This window comes from Mesocricetus auratus, unplaced genomic scaffold (assembly GCF_017639785.1).
Source record: "Mesocricetus auratus isolate SY011 unplaced genomic scaffold, BCM_Maur_2.0 Super-Scaffold_100004, whole genome shotgun sequence".
Lineage (NCBI taxonomy): Eukaryota > Metazoa > Chordata > Mammalia > Rodentia > Cricetidae > Mesocricetus > Mesocricetus auratus.
Genome location: NW_024429189.1, coordinates 116,100,640 through 116,124,179, shown reverse-complemented (window position 1 = coordinate 116,124,179; position 23,540 = coordinate 116,100,640). Strand labels below are relative to the sequence as shown.

General features: G+C 45.9%; 1 protein-coding gene and 1 pseudogene across 1 annotated transcript in view; one reads left to right on the top strand and one right to left on the bottom strand.

The window, feature by feature from the left end:
* Pygb (glycogen phosphorylase B) overlaps window positions 1-22,349 on the bottom strand; it is a 48,209-nt gene extending 25,860 nt beyond the window's left edge. The window contains exons 1-2 of the mRNA XM_005072545.4: window positions 21,986-22,349; window positions 2,826-2,927 (exon numbers count right to left, since the gene is read on the bottom strand). Coding sequence (XP_005072602.1) covers window positions 2,826-2,927; window positions 21,986-22,228 — 345 coding nt within the window. The 5' untranslated portion in view covers window positions 22,229-22,349. The remainder of the gene's footprint in view (window positions 1-2,825; window positions 2,928-21,985) is intronic.
* LOC106021328 lies at window positions 14,154-15,185 on the top strand (annotated as a pseudogene).
* Window positions 22,350-23,540: the final 1,191 nt, after the last annotated feature.

Here is a 23,540-nt window from a genome sequence, read left to right as displayed (position 1 = left end):
GGTTCTGCAGATGGGCAGTAGTGACGGCTGCAGAACACTGTCAATGTCCTGAACGCCACCCAACTGCACACTAAAAATGGCTAACTTTATGCCATATGAATTTTTCCAACAATTATTTTAAATTGAAAAAGAGAGATCTACCCTCAACATTCAGGCTTATTTCTGGACTCTCGGTTCTAGTTGGTGGCTGATACATGTGACCTCCTGCCAGCAGGACCCAGACCTGGTTACTACAGTTCTATAGTAAGTTTTGAAATTGGGAAGTGTGGGTCTCCCAAGTGGTTCCCTTTAGAGACTGTTTTCGACTGCTTGCAACTCCACAGGGATCCACCCAACAGGAGGATCGCTTCGTCAGACTCTGGAGAAACCCGGAATCTGAAGAGGACTGAACTGAATCTACACTTTGCATCCTAACAATACTAAGTCTGCCAAGACGTTAGTAGGAAATGTCTCTTCCATTTAAGCCTTCCTTAATTTCTTTCAACTTGCTCTCAGAGTATAAATGCTGCATGGGGAGTGGTATTCCTTGCTGCATGTGCTACATGTTCACCTATGTTATTCTTCCTTATGCTACTATAAGCAGAACCGCCATCTTTGTTTCAATTTGGATCTTAATCTGCAAACTTTAGATATAGATGGTTTCTGCTATGGATCCTGTATCCTGAAAACTGGTGGCACTATTTTGCCAGTTCTAGTATTTCGTTATGGATTTCTTTTGTTGTTTTTTGAGATAGAATTTCTCTGTGTAGCCCTCAATGTCTTTATGAATTTCTTATGATTTTCCAGTTCCTGTCATTTGTAAGTAGATGGTTTTACCTCCTTCTAATCTAGATGCCTTTTTTTTTTTTTTTTTTTTTTTGGTTTTTCGAGACAGGGTTTCTCTGTGGCTTTGGAGGCTGTCCTGGAACTCGCCTGGTAGTCCAGGCTGGTCTCAAACTCACAGAGATTTGCCTGCCTCTGCCTCCCGAGTGCTGGGATTAAAGGCGTTCGCCACCAACGCCCGGCCCTCTAGATGCCTTTTATTTCCAGTTCTTGTCTAACTACTTGGCCAGAACCTACTATTGTAGGATGTTGAGACAGTGTGAGCAGACATCCTTATGTTGTTAACACAGGCAGGTTAAACCCAAGATGGGAGACACAGTCAGGAAGATGACAGAAACTCTGCAAGACAAGTCCATTTCCACCAAGTAAATCACAAAACAAAGAAACAAACAAAAAAGAGATACATACAAATGAAGGGAAATTTAGGCACTGTACCAATTTCAAACATTCTGTTTTAGAAGTTCTAAGGCAACCTGGGGCTGGAGAGATAGGTCAGCAATTGGTGGCTCTTCCAAAGGAAACAGGTTCAATTTCCAGCAGCCACATAGTGAGTGGCTCACTCTGTCTGTAACTCTAGTTCCAGGGGATCTGATGCCCTCTTCTGGCCTCAATGGGCAATGCATGCACATGGTGCACACACATAAAAAATTAAAAATTAAGAACTAAAAAAAGAAATTATAAGGCAATTTATATGATCAGCATCATGGGGTAGATGAGGGTCCCCATCTTCTAGAGATCACATTGAAGCCCTGAGTTAAAGCTGGTAAGAATCTTTTCTATAGTACAAATGACTTCCAGTGCACTGTTGATATGTTCACTTGGAAAAAAGCTGCGTCTTTTGAAGCTCTGGTTGTAAGAGTAAGCTGTTCCCTGAACATTTGGCATGTCATACCTTGAGAGGGGACTGGATCATGAAAGCTGTGACCTCATGGATGGGTTGAGCAACTGAAGTCATAGCTGAGTAAAGACTATCAGGGGAGGTCTAGTTAAAAGAACTGGGTCACCTCGGAGAAGGTACCCTAGAGGAGTGTGCCTGCCCCCAACCCCCACCTTTGACTCCTGAATCCTAGGAGAGGAGTCTCCTCTGCCACATGCTCTAGACACCAAGATATGCTGCCTGTCTCAGGCCCAGTGAAACGGGCAGCTAAAATGAACTTTTTTTTCTTTAATTGATTTCTCTCATGTATTTTGCCATAGCAATATATTTAGAGAAGGAGAGACATGGGTCTCCAGCAAGGCTTACACCTATCAGGTCCCCCAAACTTCCCCTACCTATGCTCTAAACAAAGCAGGTGGGATGCTGCAGTGTAGGTGGGAGGACCCCTCTCCAAAAACTTTTGTATACCCATGCCAGCAGGGAGAACCTCCCTATACCCATGCCAACAGGGGAAACCTCCCTATACCCATGCCAGCAGGGGGAAACTTCCCTACACCCATGCCAGCAGGGAAAAACCTCCCTATGTACCCATGCCAGCAGGGGAAACCTTCTTATACCCATGCCAGCAGGAAATAGACTGCAGAGTCCAGTGTTCCAGGGAAGAGAGGAGACGGAAAAGACAGGCTGGGGAGTTCTGCTGAGGCTACAAATGACCCGTGCAGGAATTATCCCAAAGAGAATGGTGCAAAGAGGAGCCTGTAGGAAGGGTTGGCTTCTTCCAATGAGAGGAGGGCACTTCCACACCTATATAGTACACTGAGTTCAGGAGGGTGTTCTCTGTATTGTTTTGGAGGCTATCGGTCCAGCCCGGCCTCGAACTCACAGAGATCCGCCTGCCTCTGCCTCCCGAGTGCTGGGATTAAAGGCGTGCGCCACCACCGCCCAGTAATAATTCCATTTATTATCTTCCCTTACAGTCTTACATTCTCCCCTGAGGAGGAAGCATGCTGCCCGCCAGGACAGTCCTTTCTGGTGGGGTAGTGCGCACCAGGGCTCAGGCGTGCATTCCCAGAGGACACGAGTCCTAACATCAGTGATCACTCTGCAGGGGACAGATTAAACATACCTGATAGGTGGCTTCATCACATGCAGTCTGAAGGCCCAGGTTCACCATGGTGTTCTGCAGCGTGCGGCCCATGTAGAATTCCAGGGAAAGGTAATAAATTCGCTGAAGAAGTAAAGGAAAGAAAAACTTAGGTTTCCCAGTCTGTCCGCACAGCAGGGAGAGAGGGAGTCACGAATCACCTAGGCAGGACTTTCACGGGAACCCAATGACGATCCCTTACTTGCAGGCTAACCCTACCCGCCTGAGTCTTTAGTGCATAGAACTGATTTCCTATGATAGGGGATCAGGCTGTCCTAGAACTTGGGAACAGGCTTCCGTGACTGGCAGATCCCACAGTGAGCTAGACTAGCCTCTTCCCAGCTGTGTGCCCTAAGACAGTCCGTTTTTGCCTCTCTAACATAGGATAAAACAGCCAATAGAGGAGGAAATGTTTCCAATTATTAAAATATGCTGTCCATCGTGTGTGTTCTGCTGCTCCAGCTACTTGAGAGACTAAGGCAGAGGGATGACTTAAGCCCAGAAGTGTGAAGTCACCCTGGGTGAGCTGGTGAGATCCCATGTTCAAAAGGGCAGCTTCCAGAGCCCACAGGAAGTGCACAGTAACCAGGGAGGAGGATGCTGGCAACCTCCTCAAAATGTTCCCTCAAGGCAAAGTCTGGTTTTCACCGGCTGTGCGGTTGGTTTGCTTGGTGTGGGGTGTGGAGTGTGAGGTTTGTGCAGGACTTAGTGAGGTATTTTAACTTGGACTGTGGCCACACACAGTGTTACCAGACTGGACAGGTTCTAGGAGCTTCTGTCAAGACTCAGAAATCAATGCCCCACCAACAGGTACTGACATGCAGAGACATCTTGGAAACCATTTCAGAATCATGCAGGGATGGCTCTTAGCCAAGTTCCCTTATCTACCTGAGGAGAGTCCCCAAAGGGAATATGACGCTTCCATCTTCCTGGCATACTTAGCCACAAAGCACCAACTCCTCACAAAGACTGGCACTGACTGTCATGTTATAGGGCAGTCTTCTGCTACACCCTAGCCTCTCCCTCAAGCCCACGCAGCACTGCGGAGGACCCCCCACAGTTGCTGAGTCTGTGGGCCAAGACAACTTTACCACAGGTCACACTATGCTGTCTAAGGAGCCCCTTTAAAACTGACTTCCCCGCAGAGTTCTCTAACAAATCACTTGCTGTCCCTCTGAAAGTTGCCACACAGGCACTTCCTTCTGCCTTGTGCACAGGGTATTAAAGCAGTGACCATCTGTCACCACTTCTCACTTTAGCTTGTGCTATCAAAAGATGGATCTGACCGGGCCTGACGGTGGATGCCTGTTACCCAAACACTAGGGAGGCTGAGGCAGGAGAAGGATGGTCACACTTCCAAAGCCTATGTGGGTAAATCAGTGAGTCCCTGTCTCCAAACCAAAAGTTAAGGTGGCACATGCCTTTAATCCCAACACTTGGGAGGCAGAGGCAGGCAGATCTCTGAGGTCAAGGCCAGCCTGGTCTACAGAGCAAATTTCAGGACAGCCAGAGCTACACAAAGAAACTCCATCTCAAACCTCGCCCCCCCACCCCGCAAAAAAACAAAAAAACCAAAAAACAAGCAAATAAATAAATAATAAAAAGTTAAAAAGCTGGGAGTAGGAACTGGAGAGATGGCTTGGCAGTTGAGAGTACTTGCTACTTTTCTAGAGGACTTAGGTTCAATTGCTAGTAACCACACTATGGCTCATATCCAGCTGTAACTGCAGTGCAAGGAATCTGGTGCCGGCCCCTGCAAGCAGTAGACACATACAAAATATACTTACATACTACATTCATATACACATCAAATAAAAAAAAATCTCAGGGTATAGCTCCGGGATAGAGCACTTGTCCTGATACATAAGGCACTGGGCTCAATACTGAGGAGACTGAGGAGACTGGGAAGGGCAGAATATGCAGACTGACAGATGTCAATGACTATGAGGACAGTGTTCGGTGGGTGACAACCAGAAGGCACAGGTGTGTCTATCAGTGTGATGCATGCTGTGATGAATACAGTGTCTTTACTCTGGTGTCGAACGCACAGCCTGTGAATATTCCTCCCCCACCCTCCCCCTCCCCAGCCCCCCCCTCCTACCTTCTCCCACTTTTGCAGATCAAACCCAAGGCTTCCTATGTGCTAGGCAGATTCTCTCTCCCCAGCCCAATTTGCATACTTAAAATGATAAACTATATAACTATGAATTTTATTTCAATATAGCTCTTAGCAAAAGAAGATGAGATAGTGTTAAAAAATCAAAGTTAAAATAAATTTAACAATATTTTTACATTTATTTATCATATGCATGCACATGCTATGGCACACATATGGAGGTCAGATGACAGCTTTAATCAATCAAACTTCCCCTTCCATTATGTAGGTTCTAGGGCTTGAACTCAGGGCATCAGGTTTGGTAATACGTGCCTTTATCCACTGAGTTATCTTGTCATAGATTTCACAACAGCTGAGGCAACAGGATAAGACCTCACACTTAACAAAACAAAAACCTTCCAATGAGTGGATGGTAGGATAAAAATGTCCCTGCTCACATATCCCTTAAAACTCACTGGCTATAGGAAAACAGATGCAGTGTACCAGTGTGGTAGCACTTGTCTTTAATCCCAGCACTCAGGAGGCAGAGGCAGGTGGATCTCTGTGAGTTCGAGGCCAGCCTGGTCTACAGAGACCGGTTCCAGGAGAGTAAACCCACCCTTGACACTGCCTGGAACACCAGGACCCACAGGCTGCATGGCCCAGAGACCTAGGATAGAACCAAACATGCCTGGAAGGGGGAAAATGTCAGTGTTATGATGCCTAACATCATTCTGTTGTACACATAGACTGTTGCCTAGGTCAATTGTCATCAGAGAGGCTTCATCCAGAAACTGATGGAAACTGATTTAGTGATCCACAGCCAAGCATTAGGTGGCTATTCAGGGAATCCTGAAGAAGAGGAGAAAGGATTGTAGGAGCCAGAGGGGTCAGGGACACCACAAGAAAACTCACAGAATCAACTATCCTGGCTCATAGGGACTCACAGAGACTAAAGACACCCAGAAAGCCTACATAGGACAGACCTAGGCACTATGCATATATATATATGTATGTTACAGTTGTGTAGCTTGGTCCTCTTGTAAGCCTCCTAACAGTGAGAGCAGGGTCTGTCTCTGACTCTTTTACTGACTTTTGGAACCTTATTCTTCATACTGGGTCACCTTGCCCAACCTTAATACAAGGGGAAGTGTTCAGTCTTACTGCAACTTGATTTGCCATGTTTTGTTGACATTCATAGGAGACCTGCCGTTTCCTGAACAGAAATGGAGGAGGAGTGGAGGTACACTCCTGTCATTCCAGAATCAGGGAAAAGACAGAAGGATCACAAGTTCAAGGCCAACCTAGGCTACAGGGCGTCAAAAAAGAGGTGTGTGTGAGGGAAACAAGTAGAACAAGAAACTTGTGGGACTTAGATGTATCAATGTACTGAAACATGGCATGGTCAAAAACTCACCCCTCAAAGGTGAGTTGCCATGGAATTTAAGGAAGAGCAAAGCCAGAAACAAAAATGTGGCTGAGTAACACTGAAAAATGAGACAGGAAAATAATTGGTAGAAGACAATTCCAGAACACTAAAGTCAACCTTTGAAAGAATATACTAAAATCACAAAGTCAGAGTTTTGTCTCTGCCACACCCCTATGTTTTAATTATGTGAATTAATGTTGACTTTCTATGCAAATTCCACTATCCTTTAAGTGACAGAAACACATTGTAGAGTAACTAGCAAGTCCTTGGACAGCTGTAATTGCACCTGCTGTTACTACTGGTTCACAGTCCATTGCTTCTTGCTTTTTAATCACTTTATGCTTTATTTGTACTACACTTGAGCCAACTTACTATTTTATAGCGTTTCCATAGTGCAAAGGAAGCTGCAAGTCCTGTCTGGGCAAGGTTTACTAACAAATATGGAAACATACAGAGTCCAGCTGGATCTCAGTTGCCTGAGAAATTCTTTTCACTAGGGGCAGTATCCCCAAGCCTCATCATGTCTAAAGTAAACTCCACACAGTTGAGCACTCTCATCTGACATTTTTTTGGATGAGACATGCTAGAATTGGTCAGGTCTATGAAAATACTCCAAACTCCAAAATCTAAAAACACTTTTGGTTCTATGCATTTGTGATAGGAGACTTTCAACCAATATGCATCATGTTTTCTTGTTTATATATGTATGTACATGAGCTTAATTTATAAATTAATAGCAATAATGAAAAGGAAATATAATGTTGATAATAAAGAATACACTAAGGAAAGTATGTGATTGTGGCACCCCTCTCAAAAAATATCTTACTTTGCCACAGATATTATCAACACCAGCATATTCTTTTCTTTCCTTGGGCCAAGAACTTTCACTTGTTTGTGTAAAGGAAGCTCTTTTCTTGCTGTTTTTGTTTTTTGAGACTGGGTTTCTCTGTGTAGCTTTGGAGCCTGTCTTGGCACTTGCTCTGTAGACCAGGCTATAAAGGAAGCTCTTTACAGCTTCAAGTTGACATGAAAATTGCCAGCATAGCCATATGCTTTGGGGCCAGCCAATAAAATAAGTTATTTGAATACAACACTGCAATAGTTCACATGACAACTACAAGCACCACTAAGTGACTAATGGACAAGCAGAATATACTGGACAAAGGAATAACTCATAACTCAGGCTCTCAATACCATGCAAATCAAAGCTTATGGTGTTGTCAGTACTGGGAATGGGTGTCCTCTTTTTGAGTTGTTAGTGAGAGGGGTCTCACAGACCTACCTCCTAAACATTACAGGCCACTGCTCTTTGTTACCCTCAGAACCTATGAATAAATACCTAGTGCTGAAGACACCTCATACTTGTGTTATAGGACATGGAGAAATAAGCTAGTAGCAACCTGGAAGCTTCATGCCTACTGGTTAGCTTTCACGGTACTTGCTGGATGGTTCTATTTAAGCTACTAGGGGAGAAAAACATTCAACAATCTCATCCAACCATGAACCAAGAGCTACAATTACTGACCTATCGAGATATGCCATGAATGTTATAGAAGTAATCAACTACTTTCTGCTTGTGTTTAATGCCTGCTCCACAAGGCAGAATTCATGCCTGCTACTGTTAACAGGGCCAAAAGCTCATGAACGGCTAGGCCCTGAGGGGAAAACCTAATCCTATTATTCTGCCAAATGGACATAGCAATAAACTGCTCCCTAAGTTCTTATCTTTACACCCATAGGTTAATGCAGCTCTCCTTGTCACCAGAGAAGCTGCTTTTTACAGCATATGGTAATTAGTATAGAGATCCATAACAGATCCATTTGTAGAAAATAAAGGAGTAAGGGGTGCTCAGCTCTCATTAGGACAATCTATGCCACATCGGCTCCCCTCAAGGCTTAGGAATTGTCATAGAACAGGGAGCAGAAGGGCCAAGTGCCAGAGGTCTGCAGTGAAACAGTATTTGCTGGACATGATAAGGTTACTGCACATATAAACTCACAGCAGCTGTTTCCGAAAGCAAAAGATCAAGCCAGCCGAAAACCTAGCATAAACATGGAGGAGGACTCATGTGAAGTTCCATTCCTAATTAAGAAGCTATCAGCTATCAGGGTAGGAGAATGCTTTTCTCAGAGATGTGGCCTCTGAAAGGCTACCCATGTTCTAGTAGGTGGTCTGACGCCTATGTAATACAGATTGCACTAAGTAGACTCGGTGTGTTTTTAAAAATTTTTTTAAAAAGACATTAAAAAAGGGGACATGGAGTTGGGAGGGAAAGGTAGTGGGGGGGTGGGGAGGAGGGAGGGGAGGGCCAATTGATTTGATCAAAACACATTATGTGAATATAAGACATTAACAGCAAGAAGAAAAACCTTATGGGGTTCACATCTCGAATTCTCCACTTAGCATCTTTAGATTGCAGCTGACTACAGGTACAGACGTTGAAAGCACAGGTAAAGCATACAATGGGGTGTACTTTATATATAGGCCTGTGTATCCCCACTTAGCTACTGCTGAATTCTTCCTAAGAGGAGAATTATAAAAAGCTAACCAGTTGGAGGATTATCCTTTTTGAAAGTTCTATTTTGCCTTTCCTAAAAAAACAAAAAAAAAACAAAAAAAAACGACGTGTGTGGTATATATATGTATGGTATGTGTTCAAGTGTGGGCATGTGTGTTCCAAGATGTGTATGTGGAGGTCAAATGACATCTTTTCAGAATCAGCTCTGACCTCCCACCTTGTGGAGACAAGTTGCATTGTTTCTGCTGCTGTGTTACAGGTTTCAGTCAAGCTTAGCCACGAGCTTCCAGGTGATTCTCCTGTCTCCGCCTCCCATCTCACTAGAGAAGTACTAAGATTACAGATGTGCGCTAGCACATTCAGACTTTACAGCAATTCCAGGATCTGAACTCAGGCCATCATACTTGCACAGTAAGCATTTTCAGCCATTGAGCCATCTCCCCAGCACAAAATCTTAAGAAGAGAGGGAAGGAGACAGACATGGGTCTCACTGTGTAGCCCTGACTGTTATGGAAATCTCTCTTTAGAGCAAGTCAGCCTTGAACTCACAGAGATGCTCCTACCCCTGCCTCCCAAGAGCTGGAATAAAAGATGTGCACCACCATGCTCAGCCCCAAATCTATGCATTTTTAAATTTATTATTATTATTTTATGTGTATTGGTGTTTTGCCTGCATATATGACAATGTGAGGGTATCAGATCTTGGGAGTTACAGACAGTTGCCAGGTGCCATGCGGGTGCAGGGATTTGAACCTGGGTACTCTGGAAGAGCAGTCAGTGCTCTTTAACTGGTGAGCCATCTCTCCAGCCCCCCAAATCTCTATTTTTTTTCCAAATCTCTATTTTTAAAGGTGTTATAGTTTGCCCTTTCTGCCCAAAATTTGTACCTTCGCCTAGCACTTCGAAAGAAAACATAACTGTTCATCTCCAAAGACTTCACTGAGACACCTAACACATGTTGGACCTACACTTGAAACTTCTGATTTCATTTTCCCTCCAAGTTGATCATCACTCCACATAAGCAGAGAAGTCACTGGCCAGGGACAGCCAGAAGCGCTGGCCAAGTAATGGGAGCCTTGGCCTTATGGTTGAGAGATGCTTGCTGTTTAGGGTTTCTGCAACCTCTTTTAAAAAGTTCTTGCAGGGCAGTGGTGGCGCAGGCCTGTAGTCCCAGCACTCAGGAGGCAGAGGCAGGCTGATCTCTGTGAGTTAGAGGTCAGCCTGGTCTACAAATCAAGTTTCAGGACAGCCAGAGCTGTTACACAGGGAAGCCCTCTCTCAGAAAAAGGGAAAAAAATTTCCTGATCAGTGTTGATTTGGTTTTCCCGTTTCCTTAGGATGGTTGAGTGAAAACTCCAACTGAAAGAAGCTTGCTGGAGGAGCCAGCCAAGAAAATGGACAGACTTGATGGTCCAAATGGAGGCCCAACTCAGGCTGGCCTGCCTTCGCCAGCTGGATACAAGGTGCTCACCCTCTGAACATAGCAAAGCCACCCTGGGGTTTCTATGGAGCCAGGCTGGGGCTCAAACAGCACACCATGTTGTATTACACCATGCTTTAAAGGAGTATTGCAGCTGTTAGCAAGGGGCAGCTGTGGAGAGCAGCTGCGAGGACACCTGTCCAAGCTCCAGCCTCTAAGCACTCAGTCCTACCTACCCCCTCCAGGGCAAAGGTGGGCTTCCCTGCTCAGGGATATGGGTGAGAATCCCTTGCCTAGCCCAGCTGGAAAACAGCAGGATCCTCAAGCCCTGGCACCATGGGCTGTTGACATTCCTCTGGGGTCTGTCCATATGACAATGAGTGGCCTAGCGGAGGCCTTTGTTTAGTGGAGGCCTTTGTCTGGAGGTGGTTTTTGTAGTGTAAGGATGGAATTTCTGGTGCTTTGCTCATGATATGCAAGTACTCTGCCAGTGAGCCACATTCCCCTTTTAAAGTTAGGGTTAGTTATCACATGCAAAACCTACTCTACTTGAATCACGGAAAAGCACTAAGAAACTCTCCAGCCAGAGACGCAGAAATTCAAACACAAATATCACACAACACAGTGACCTTCCAAAGGCATCTTAGAAGGCTTACAGAAGTGGAGTTTAATACCAACAGCCTTCATAGAGCTGCTTTTTTTTTGCATTGTTTTCTCTTTGGGTTTTGAGACAGGACCTAGCTGGGTATCTCTGGCTGGCCTTTTGAACTTGAGATTCTCCTGCCTCACCTGAGTGCTGAAATTACAGACATGTGCTGTTACCATCACACCTAGCCAGATGCCCGTTACAAAACCAAGGCTGCTGGGCGTTGGTGGCGCATGCCTTTAATCCCAGCACTGGGGGAGACAGAGGCAGGAGGATTTCTGTGAGCTCAAGGCCAACTTGGTCTACAGAGTGAGTTCCAGGACAGAAACCCTGTCTCAAAAAACCAAAAAAAAACAAAAACAAAAAACAAAAACAAAAAAAAACTCCGTTTGCAGAAATGTCTGGGCACAAAACAAAGATATGGGCAACTGCTTTCATCAGGATAACCAAGGCTGCAGGAGGCAGCTGTCTGAGGTCTATAGTCCTGTTCTCAGGATCATGAGACAACATTCCCCTTGTCTATTTGTTTCTGTGCATTCACCAGTGACTAAGAGCACCTCTCAACAGGCTACCCCTGTCTGTCCCACATGACTACAGACCAGTGAGCACAATATACCAACAAGCCAGGTCCTGGGAAGGTTCCTTACCCCTTTAGACACAGAGGGATGCTGGGGGGCTGAGTCTTTGCCCAGGGCAGGGTCCTCCCACCTGCCAGACGAGACCTGCTCTGTCTTCTCACCACAGCCTAGTATCCACACTGTGGAATCTCGTTCGTGTGTGTGTGTGTGTGTGGGTGTGTGTGTGTGGGTGTGTGTGGGTGTGTGGGAGCATCACTCCTAGATCAGCCTTACACACCAAGTATGGCATTTGCCACAGGGTATATGGCCTGCCTGCCCCAACTCTGAAACTCCAGACCTTATCTAATTCTGGGCTCAGTCATAAAGCAGGCCACTGGCAGCTTTCCAGCTCTGAGACTGACAGGAACCAGGCCCTGGCTAGGAGAGGAGGGTCCTAGCACCTCCTGCTTATCTGCAAGGCTAGCTCTAAGCATAGCTCATACTGAAAACAGACAGCAATGACTTTGTCTTGTAATTGTTAGCCTGCTTTATTTTTAAATGTTATTCTTGCATATGAGTGTTTTATCTGTATGTATGTCTGTACATTCCTGCCTAGAAGAGGGTATTTGGATCCCTTGAGACAGGAGTTATGGATGGCTGGGAGCCATCATGGGGGCCCTCTGGAAGAGCAGTCAAGGGCTTCTAACTGCTGAGTCATCTCTCCAGCCCAGCAGTCATTTTTTACAGACCTACCCACATCCTCAATTTAAACTGCATTCAAAAGCTGAGAAAAACTACTGAGCTATAGCTAAAATGATATAGCACACTTCCTGAGCAAAATCCTGCTGTAGACAGAATGCACTAAATTCCTATGTCTAAATGCCTTTCTAAGTTTCTGGGCCCGCAGAGCTTCCCTTTACTATATCCTAGGAAACTATTCTGCAGGCAGAGGAAGAGCCACTCCTATGTTGAGCTGGTTACTTGGTTCGTGACTGCTATGCTCTCAGTGCGCACTGTCTCCTACAAGCTCTTAAGTGTTTGAAGTCATGCCCCCCCCCCAGCTAGGCACGCTGCCATGGGGAGGTGCAAACTTTTGGACTTGGGCTTGGCTAGAAGAAGTGGCCCATTTGGCCTCTCTCTGATCCACCAAGATACAATAAGTCATGCTGCAAGCTTGTACTGTATACCTCCCCACTGTGGAACCACGAATAGAAATTACTTCCTAAGCTCTTTCCATCAAGAATTTTGTCCCAGTGACAAGAAAAGTAGTATAATGTCTTATAATATGTCAGGGGTTATTTGGTTTTTGCTTGTTTGTTTTGTTTTGTTTTTAGACATTAAGACAAGGGTCTTGCTATGTAGCTCAGGCTGGACTTGATTTTAAGGCAATCCTCGTGTCTCAGCCTCCTGAGTGCTGATATTATTACAGCTATGTGCCACCATACTCAGCTTGTTTTTTTTTTTTTTTGATATAAGTTCTGCTATGCAGTCTAGGTTGGCCTTTAACTCCTAGATGCAAGTGATCTTCCTAGTTCAGACTCCTAAGTACTTGGGTTAGGTAGAGTCATCACATCGACTTAACAGCCTTGCTCTTTTTAATGAGAGGGAAAAATAGATACAATCTGGTTTACAAGCTTCTACTTTCTTATTTTTATTTCTCATAACTGTCGCATTGCATTAGTGTGTGTGTGTGTGTGTGTGTGTGTGTGTGTTTGGTCCAGGGGTTGGGGATTGAATCCAAGGCAAACACTATCACTGGGCACCTGCTTAGGCCATTTGTTGTTTTTGAGCCGCAGTCTCACTCTATAGCCCAGGCTAGCCTCGAACTCTCAGTAATTCTTCTGCCTTAGTCTCCTGAGTGTGATAGGGGACAATTACATCTTACTGCATTATTTTACAAAGAGACAGCTGTGGAGCTGAGCAAGCAGAGGGGGCCACCTCACCAGTAAGAATGTCAGGAGCTGAAGCAGTATAATATACATAATATAATATAATATAATATAGTGGCTCTGTGAGGACCCAAAGTCTCCAAAGGACACACAGAGGTTACTAATGGTAAAGGGGTGCCAAGGCTGCAACTAACTTTCAAATAATCCAGAGGAAAACCCTGAGCTTACAGACAGAAAGACCTGCCAATTATGTTAGACTGCTCAACTTTTGGGGAATTCTGTGTATGAGTCATGCAAATTTTATTTTGTTTTGAGACAAGCTCTCACTATGTAAACCAGGCTGCTTGCCTCTGCTTCCCAAGTGCTGGGACTAAAGATGTGCACCACATACTCAGCATCCTATGATCATGTAAAATAAAGTTGTGAAAGTCATATAAAGGGTAGGGGTATTGCTCAAGGGTAGAATGTTTGCTTGTTTTGTTTTGTTTTTTTGTTTGTTTTTTGTGGGTTTTTTTTTTTTTTGGTTTTTCAAGACAGGGTTTCTTTGTATTGTTTTGGAGGCTGCCCTGGAACTCACTCTGTAGACCAGGCTGGCCTCCAAATCACAGAGATCCACCTGCCTCTGCCTCCTGAGTGCTGGGATTAAAGGCGTGCACCACCAACGCCCAGCCCCACCCCCATTTTTTAATAAAAAAAAATTTTTAAATACTTGAGGTACAGGGGTGAAGTCAGTTACAATATTTCATAAAGATACAATGGCCCTTACAGCCATGTACAGGCCCTTCATGGTAGGAAATCTCCACAGAAACAAAACCAACAACCAGTACACAATGGATAGGAGGCTCTGCAGATTGACTATGCAGTGCAAGATCAAACTCTGCAGGACTCTGCAGGGCACACCTGGCTGCAGAACTGCAAAGCCAGCCCATAAGCAACTGGGTAGCAGAATTCCTTCTATTAGGCTTTCAGACCCTTGAAGAAAACTTTAAGGCATATATGTTTGGTCTTTGTGGCCAGAGTGCCTAAATCCTTGTTTTGTTTCTATCATTTTCCTAAGTGTTAAAAGCAATAAATTGGCCCGGCGTTGGTGTGAGTTCGAGACCAGCCTGGTCTACAAGAGCTAGTTCCAGGATAGCCTCCAAAGCCATAGAGAAACCCTGTCTCGAAAAACAAAAACAAAAACAAAAAAAGAGTACTAAAATCACCTTGTTCAGGAGTGGAGAACCACGAGTTGTGAGCCTCAAGGGCTTCTGGTGCTCTCCAAGTTCTTGGTTATGGAGTGTTTGGCTCATCTTGGTACACTCAGCTTGATTGTTGAGTTGCTTGTGGCATGTGCCTGGGCTGGGGGCCTCCAGGGCCACCTTGGGATGCTCCCCCAGAACTCAACAAGTGAGACAAGTAAAGACCCAGAGACGGGGACCGAAGCAACCATCCTGGGGGAGAGTGAGGAGTACAAAATGATTCTTGGGGTTCGAATTGACCTAAAGATGGGGAAAAGGGAAGGTCGCTGCCCAGTGTTCCCATGCTGCTGTTTCTGCCTGCAAGCAGATTCAAAGGAGAATCCCTCAAGTGCTTACTGTGGCCAGCCCAAAGTGGTGGTCACAGCCCCAGATGAAGACACCCTCATTGAATTAGTGACCCATGCGAAAACATTGGGACTGACTGTAAGTTTAATTCAAGATGCTGGACGTACTCAGATTGAACCAGGCTCTCAAACTGTCCTGGGAATTGGGCCAGGACCAGTAGAACTAATCGATGAAATTACCAGCCACCTAAAACTTTACTAGATGAGCTTTTAAGTAATGGTGATTCTGTCTGACAAGTATGAAGCCTGTCAGAAACAATAAAAGCTTAATTCTTGCTCCACTTAAAGAAAAAAGAGTAATAAATACAAAATGAACATTGCTGGGGACATGGTGACACAGACCTATAATCCCAGCAGAGAGGCAGAGATTTGAAAGTGGAAGTCAGCCTGGAGTTACACAGTGACCCCTTGTCTCAAACAATAACAGAAAGCAAAGCAAAACAAATGGCAAGGAGTGTCCTTTGTAACCCAGTCTCATCTCTTCGTGCTCACGAGGTAACCTCGAGTAATCCACAAGACTGGAAACTGGTGGTGCTTGCCTTTAATCCCAGCACTCGGTTGTGAGTTCGAGGCCACCCTGGTCTCCAGAGCTAGTTTCAGACCAGCCTTCAAAGCAATACAGAGAAACTCTGTCTAGAAAAATCAAAAACAAAACAAAAAGAAAATAATTAAAAAGAATGGAGACTGGCTGCCAGAGGCGTCACACAGGTGGTTAAGGGTTGGAGTGCAGGCTCAGCCTGGCTTTGACCTTGCTGGGTAGACGAGGATGACCCTGAATCTGATTTTCCTGCCTCCACTAGACTGCTGGGATCACAGGTGTACGCCACCACACCCTATTTATGTGGTGCCTGGATCAAGTCCAGGTCTTTGTGCACATCAGGCAAGCATTCCAACAACCGAAACACATCCTTCCCCCCTCTTTTTAATTTTAATAAACTTCCTGGCTTTACCTCATTCTGAAATTCTTTTCTGTAGCAGCCAAGGATTCAGATTTACCTGAACAATGTCTGTGGTGGTCTGAATAGGATCGGTTCCCACAGATTCATATATTTAAATGCTTGGTCACCAGGGCGTGGCACTTTTAGGAGGTGTGGCCTTGTCAGAGGAAGTATATCACTGGGGGTGGGCTCTGAGGGTCAAGCCAGGCTCCAGCTGCCTGTAGATCCAGGTGTAGAACTTTCAAGCTCCTTCTCCCTGTCTGCCTGCACGCTGCTGTGCTTCCCGTCACGATGACAGCGGACTAAACCTCTGAACTGTAGGCAAGCCCCAATTCAATACTTCCTTTTATAAGAGCTGCTGTGGCCAGTGTCTCTTCACAGCAACAGAACATTGACAAAACCAGTAGCAGTTAGAATTTTAGCTAAATTAAAACTAAGCAGAGTGGTATGTACAGAATGGTATAATCCCAGCCAGGAGACTGTGGGTAGGAATATCAAAGGCAACTGGACTTCACAGGGAGACTCTCTCAAAATAAATAAAATGCAAACAAAAACAAATCCACTGATTTAAATGTTAACCTCATCCCCCAAATCACCCTCCTATAAATCAGGATAATGTTGTCTACCTGGACACTGTGTCCCAGCCAAGCTTACACATAAAATTAGCCACCACAGCCTGTAAGCACAGAGGCCAAAGGTGCATGCTCCCTGACAGGAGTCTTCATCTGGTCAACACTGAACAGCTGCCTACCATCAGTTTCAGGCCAAAGACCTTCGTTATCTGCTGTTGGGGAAGCCTGCTGGAGGGAAAGGTCACCTTCACACACACAAGCGGGAACACATCAGGCAACTAGTAATGTCCAGAGGATTCTGCATTTGCTCCCAGGGCTGATGAATTCTACCAAAGCCCCAGATGTGCAGCTCACAGAGGGGCCTGGCTGCTGGATTACCTCCTTAGAAGCTGGCCAGACAGCAAATTCATTGTGATTATCTCCTCGGAAAAACTGCTTTTCCTCAACCTACTGCTACCATCAGGCCTCATGCTTATGGGACCAAGCCATAGCCCCAGAGCTGAGGTCCTGAATTTAGTTCCTGACTTCATACCCAAATCTAAGCCACCCTCTGCTCTTGCTAGCCACAAAGTGAGGTAGGCACCTTTAGGAGCAGACTCACCAACCAATGTACATTCAAGGTACCTTTTCCTTGATTTTCAACAGAAGTTTCATAATACCAGCTGCAAACGCCCAGAGGCACTCCAGACAGACCATCACTTTAATCTTTCTTTTCTTTTTTCTTTCCTTTTTTTTTTTTTTTTTGTTTTGGAGATGGGTCTCACACTTCAACATTTCAAATGTGTGCTCCGTGACCTTGAAATGAGTATACTCAGGAGTCCACTACTAACTGAGCATGCTCAGGAGTAAGCCAGCTCCAATATAACTATAGGCTTCCTTAATAACTACAGGCCTCCTTAATAACAACCCAATGTCCACCCTGCTCTGGGAGGGCATGCTTTGGAAAAAGCTCCATACTCTCCTTGCTTGCTGCAGATCATAAGTCTTTTTCTACCATGTCTTGGCTATGCTTATTTTGGCTTATGACTCACCACAATTCAGACTCAGTGGGTTTAGCTACACCATGATGTTTTACCACACCTTCACTGAGACCACATATACTAATTTAAGTCTTTTTTTTTTTTAGATTTATTTATTATGTAGTGTTGTCTGCATGTATCCTTACAGGCCAGAAGAGGGCACCAGATCTCATTATAGATGGTTGTGAGTCATCATGTGGTTGCTGGGAATTGAACTCAGGGCCCCAGGAAGAGCAACCAGTGCTCTTAACCTCTGTCTGAGCCATCTCTCCAGCCCTAATTTGAGCCTTTTATGTTACACCTTGCTTAACCATCCTCAGGATAGGTTTTTGTTTTTCTCCTTCTTCTTCTAGACAGGGTTTCACCGTGCAGCCCAGGATAGCCTAGAACTCACTATGCAGACAACCCTTGAACCCAGAAACCATCTTGCCTATGCCTCAAAGGCATGTGCCAGCAAACCCAGTAAGACTTTGGTTTTTGAGACAGGGTCTCTTGCATGATTCATGCTGATCTCAAATTTGCTATGTAACCAAAGATAGCCTTGAACTCTTCTGGCTTGGGAATATCAACAAGATATAGAAACAGTTTACAAGCAAAACAAAACCTTAACCTCTCAGGATGACAAAAGCCTCAAAAATGGATTTCCTGGATCAACTCTCATTTTAAAGATGAAAAACAAAAACAACAAAAACAAAACAAAAAAACTATGAGGCAAGAAAGGCTTAAAAAAAAAAAAAAGAAAACTATGGCAGCTAACTGGTGTGTGGTGGTACTCAAGGCCATTAGGGGTGTCAATCCAAACAGACAGTAGCACACTACAGACAAAGTGAAAAAATGGAAAAAGTCAGTATGGAAAGGAGTTTGGGACTGAAAGTGTCTCAGTGATAAGTGTCTACCCAGAATGCTTCAGGCCCTAGGTTTGAGTAAAACAAAAAGTGTAAAAGGGGTTAGGATCAAGTCCGGCCCTACTTTGATACAGAGGTCTTCTGGTCCCTAAATTGAGTGGTCTCCAATGAGTTACTTCAGGATGGACTTCTAGACTTTGTCAGAAATTAAGAGAATCCATGCTATATCTGTAATTACTGTTTCTAATAACCACGAAGCTAGGGCTGGAGAGATGGCTCAGTGGTTAAGAGCACTGGCTGCTCTTCCAGAGGTCCTGGGCTTGATCCCAAGTACCTACACGGCAGGTCACAACTGTCTGTAACTCAGGTCCCAAGAGATCCATCACCCTCTTCTGGCCTCCATGGGCACCAGACTCAACACTGATGTACAGAGATTCACCTGCTTCTGCCTCGAGTGTGCTGGGATTAAAGGCATGCACCACAAACGCCCAGCTCAATATTTAAAAATTTTGGTAAAGCACCGCTTTATCAAATATGTCACGGTGCTCCACAGTCTGAGACATGTAGGTTCACACCCCTCAGGCATTGCCAGAGCCTGGGACGGCTCTGAGGTGTTTTATTGGCAGTCCACTCCCACCCCTCACTTGGACTGCTACTGCAATAAAATCACTGTGCAGAGAGGTGACAGGCTGATTGATTGTCATCATCTGTTACCCAGACAAGTATTGAAAATCAGGGCATCAAACACTGAAATCTTGCTGGGCAGTGGTGGCACACACCTTTAATCCCAACACACTCGGGAGGCAGAGGCAGGTGAATCTCTGAGTTAGAGACCAGCCTGGTCTACAAGAGCTAGTTCCAGGATAGCCTCCAGAGCCACAGAGAAACCCTGCCTCGAAAAAACAAAAACAACAAAACAAACAAACAAAAAAAAACCCACTCAAATCTGGATTCTACCACTGTGCTACACCTCTTCTGTTTCTTGTACAAGGTTGCCCAGGCTACCACAAACTCTAGAGTAGCTGAGTCTACAGGAACATACCACCATACCTGGATCCACTTTCCACTTTAATTTACTTATGCTTGTATAATAAGTGTAAGCATAGGCACACATAGGCCACAGGACAACTCCACAGGTCAGAGCACAGCTGGCAGGCAGGTCTTGTTCTACCCTTCCCCAGGGCTTCTAGGGATACATTTCAGGCTTGCCTGGCAAGTGCCTTAACCACCATCTCACCAGCCCTCAACTTTCCAACTCTATATAGCTTTCCTATACAAACAACAGCCTCCATTCACAAACTGGGCAGGTTGCTTATTTTTTGGGTTTTGAGACAGGGTCTCAACCATGAGAACCCTGCCACAGCATGCTGTATGATGAGATTAGCAGTGTAAACCACCAAAACATACCCGTCCCCACTAAATTAATTAATACGTGGGGATGTGTATGTTAAGTGGAGTGTAGGAGAAAGGTTTCAATCTGCAGTGAGGGCAGCAAACAACTCATCACACCTGAGGACCAGGGAACCTGCTGGGCAGAAGGCTGCACGGAGAGACATTTCCTTCATCCTTGGGATTCATCATAACCAGAGCCCTAGAAAGTCCTCTACGTCCTGGGAAACGACCTTGAACATTCAGGCAAAGCTGTATCCCTTGTCATCTATTGCTTGGACGACAGCAGAGACTCTGAGCAACACAGCTCTTCTACTAACAAGGCATTCTGGGGGAGCCACTGCTCCTGGCCGCTTTCCCTGGCAGTTATCCCAAGCCCTTGTTGTAATAACCTGTTTTAGCCATTTGGGGCCACTTCTTTAGAAGCTGTCTTGCATACTAAATATGAAGGGGCCCAACCAATAGTCTAACAGCCTGTCCTTACCATCCTTATTTTAGGAAGGGGAAAGGCCTCAGAATGAGTTTGGAAAGCAATTAATTTTTACTGTTAGCAATTATCAAATTACTTTAATACCCTATAAAAGATTACTCTAAAGTTCCGTCAGTAAGGTTGCTGGGTGCCCAGGTTTCTATGGCAGTAAAATCATTATTAACTGGCCCCAGGTCAGTAAGCGTCTTTTCCTTGCTAGTTTTCACTCAGTCTTAGTACCGGGTAGGCAGAATTCTCCATATCAAGTGGGAAAAAAGGAAGGAAGGAAAGAAGGGAAGGAGGGAGGGAGGGAGGGAAGGAAGGAAGGAAGGAAGGAAAGAAGGAAAATTAGGCTGTGCAAAACTATGATACAACCATAAGTTGAAAAGTACCAGTATGTGTTATTGACACGGAACCCTGTTTTTGTTTTTTTCCGTGACAGGGTTTCTCTGTATTGTTGGAGGCTGCCCTGGAACTCACTCTGTAGACCAGGCTTGGCCTCGAACTCACAGAGATTCGCCTGCCTCTGCCTACTGAGTGCTGGGATTAAAGGTGTGCGCCACCAACGCCTGGCTGACACGGAACCCTGTTTATGAGTTAAGCCATAAATGGTTTGAGATGAAACAAAAGTCACAAAATTGAGCAACACACAAATATACATACCTGTATATTTAGGAGCAGAAAATACCTGGAAGTGCAAATGGCAAAGAATAATGAAGACTGTCGGACTTGGTGGGGCTGGCTGTGCCTTTAATACCAGAACTCAAAGAGAGACAGTGGATCTCAGTGAGTTTGAGGCCAGTGCAATTGCAAACAGCTACAGACCACATAAGGCTGAACAGCTGGGGAGAGGGTTGAGGGAGGAACTGTCAGAGACTTTCTCAATTACTTTGCTTTCCTACTGAGAACGAACGTTTGTAGAGTAGAGAAAGTAGCCGGGCGGAGATGGCGCATGCCTTTAGTCCCAGCACTAGGGAGGCAGAGACAGGCGGGTTTTTGTGAGTTCGAGACCAGCCTGGTCTACAAGAGCTAGTTCCAGAACAGCCTCCAAAGTCACAGAGAGACCCTGTCTCAAAAGATCAAAAACAAACAAACAAAATAGAGAAAGTATCTCTAAAGCAATCTCCAAACAAGTTTGGGTCTCTCCTGTATTAGGCAGGCATTACAAATTATTTTCTTCTCATCGGAGCGTGTGTGGCGGGGGAGGGAGGCGGCACAATTCCCTGCAGAAGAAGACTGATCTCACCCCTTTCCAGCTCATAAAACTACCGGGCCTGGCTCCAGTCCCCTGTTCTTCACTTGGGGCTGCAGAAAAACAAAGGGGGTGGGGGTAGAGGAAGCTCACAGCTGGAAACCAGCCGGAAAATCCGGCTGGACTTGGGGCCTGGCAGCTGCTGGAACAGCAGACCCCTAAGGCACTTCTTGAGGACCTGCGACTCCGCTAAATGAGTGGCCTGGCTCTGCGCAGCCAGATTACGGACGACACACCCCAGGGGACTGGCTGCAGTGTTAGACCAGAGCCACTCAAAGCCATACTTAGGGACTAAAGGCTGGGGGCAGGAGAGCCAGGGGATGGCTCTCAATCAGAACGAAACTCGCAAGCGCAGGGTATGCACGCATCCTTCTCAAGAGGATGCAAAGCTCTACTGTCACTTCACCGATCACTGGTGACCGAGGTGCAACAGTGACTGGGGCCCACGGGAGACACTGGGGGGCGGGGCCCGCCCTGCCCAGGGCCGGGTCTCCCTCCCGGAATGGCGGGCTGCTCACCTTGGGGTCCCGCTCGTAGTAGTGCTGCTGCGTGCGGATCCAGCGGCCCACTAGGTGGTCGCGCACCGTGTGTGCCAGGGCAAAGTAGTAGTCGCGGGGAGTGGCCACATTGCGGTCCTTGACCAGCGTGAAGTGCAGGTGCCTGTTGAAGCTCTTCCGCACCTCGGCCACGTCGCCCAGCCCCGCGATGCCACGCACACTGATCTGCTTCTGCCTCTCGCTATCCGTCAACGGCTTCGCCATGGCGCCAGAAGAGGCAGAGGACGAGGGATGGACCTGGAGCGAGCTGAGAAGAGTCTACTGCCTAGGATGCTGCGGCGACTCTGGCGCCAAGGACTGCGGCGGAGGCTGGCTGAAACGGACTGCGCTTGCGCATTTAGAGAGGGCAGGGCCGCGCCAAGGGGCAGGGCCTGAGCTGGAGGCGGGGCCGCGAGGAGGAAAGACCACGGATTAGGAGAACGTTTTAGCCGGCCAGACATTGTAGACGCGCGAACACCGGGAAGTGATTTATCCCTTTTATTGGTGTGTCTGAAGCTGGAGAGACCGGCCTACAGCCTCACCATACCCGAGATCTATTCCCTTTATGGGACAAAAGCAGAACCAGAACTAGTGACTGCTCCTGCCACACCAGAGCGCGAACCCTTGCTATCCAGGGACTTCCTAGAGCCATTTCTGGGGCTGCAGTCTCTGGCTCTGGACAGAATCACCAGATGCCCCCTTTAGGACTGCCTGGGATGCTAAAGTGCAGTAGGGTCCTGTGAAATGTCAGGAGCACATGCTTGACAGGCAGCCGCCAACACCTACTGGGCCCTGTCGATGAACTGACAGATGGTTCTGAAAATACACCTAAGAAAATAAAAGGCTGTATATACAAAAACTGCAAATTCAGAACTCCCCATGACACTTCACTTCAGCTCTGGGAAACAAATTGCATGGGAAACCTCAAAATACAAATTGCTAGTCTAGGCTGCAGTGATAGATCAAGCTGTCAAAATACTGATACACATATACATAAATATGTATCACATATATTTATATGCATATACATGTATGCATATAAATATATATAATATATATATATAATTTCCTTATCACTCCGAATGACTCCCTAAATCACGCACTAGTAGACACAGTGCCCTTTGACCTGAAGCAGGAAGCAGGAAAACTCTGTGGCTGGAGAAGCTCAGTTTCTCTGACAGAGCCACAACCCCTCCAGCACTATTTCCCAGTAGGCAGATAAGACCCACTGGTCCTCAGCACTCAGGGTTGCCTCCTGTAAACTCTAGCTTTCTTTTGTTCTGGAGAAGCTCCCCTCACATAATGAGGCCTTCATTTGCTCCTTTAGGTGGGCGGATGGGGGTGCAAAAGTTCCTGATTGTGGAAGTAAAGGTTGCCACAGCGACTACCATAACAGTCCAGAAGGTGTGTGTCCCTTGGGGTGGACTTTAAGGTTTCAAAAGCATACCCTGCCTCTCTCTCCCTCTGCCTCCAACCTGCAGATAAGATGTGAGAGCCCTCGGCTACTGCTCTAGAACCATGCTTGCCTGTCTGATGC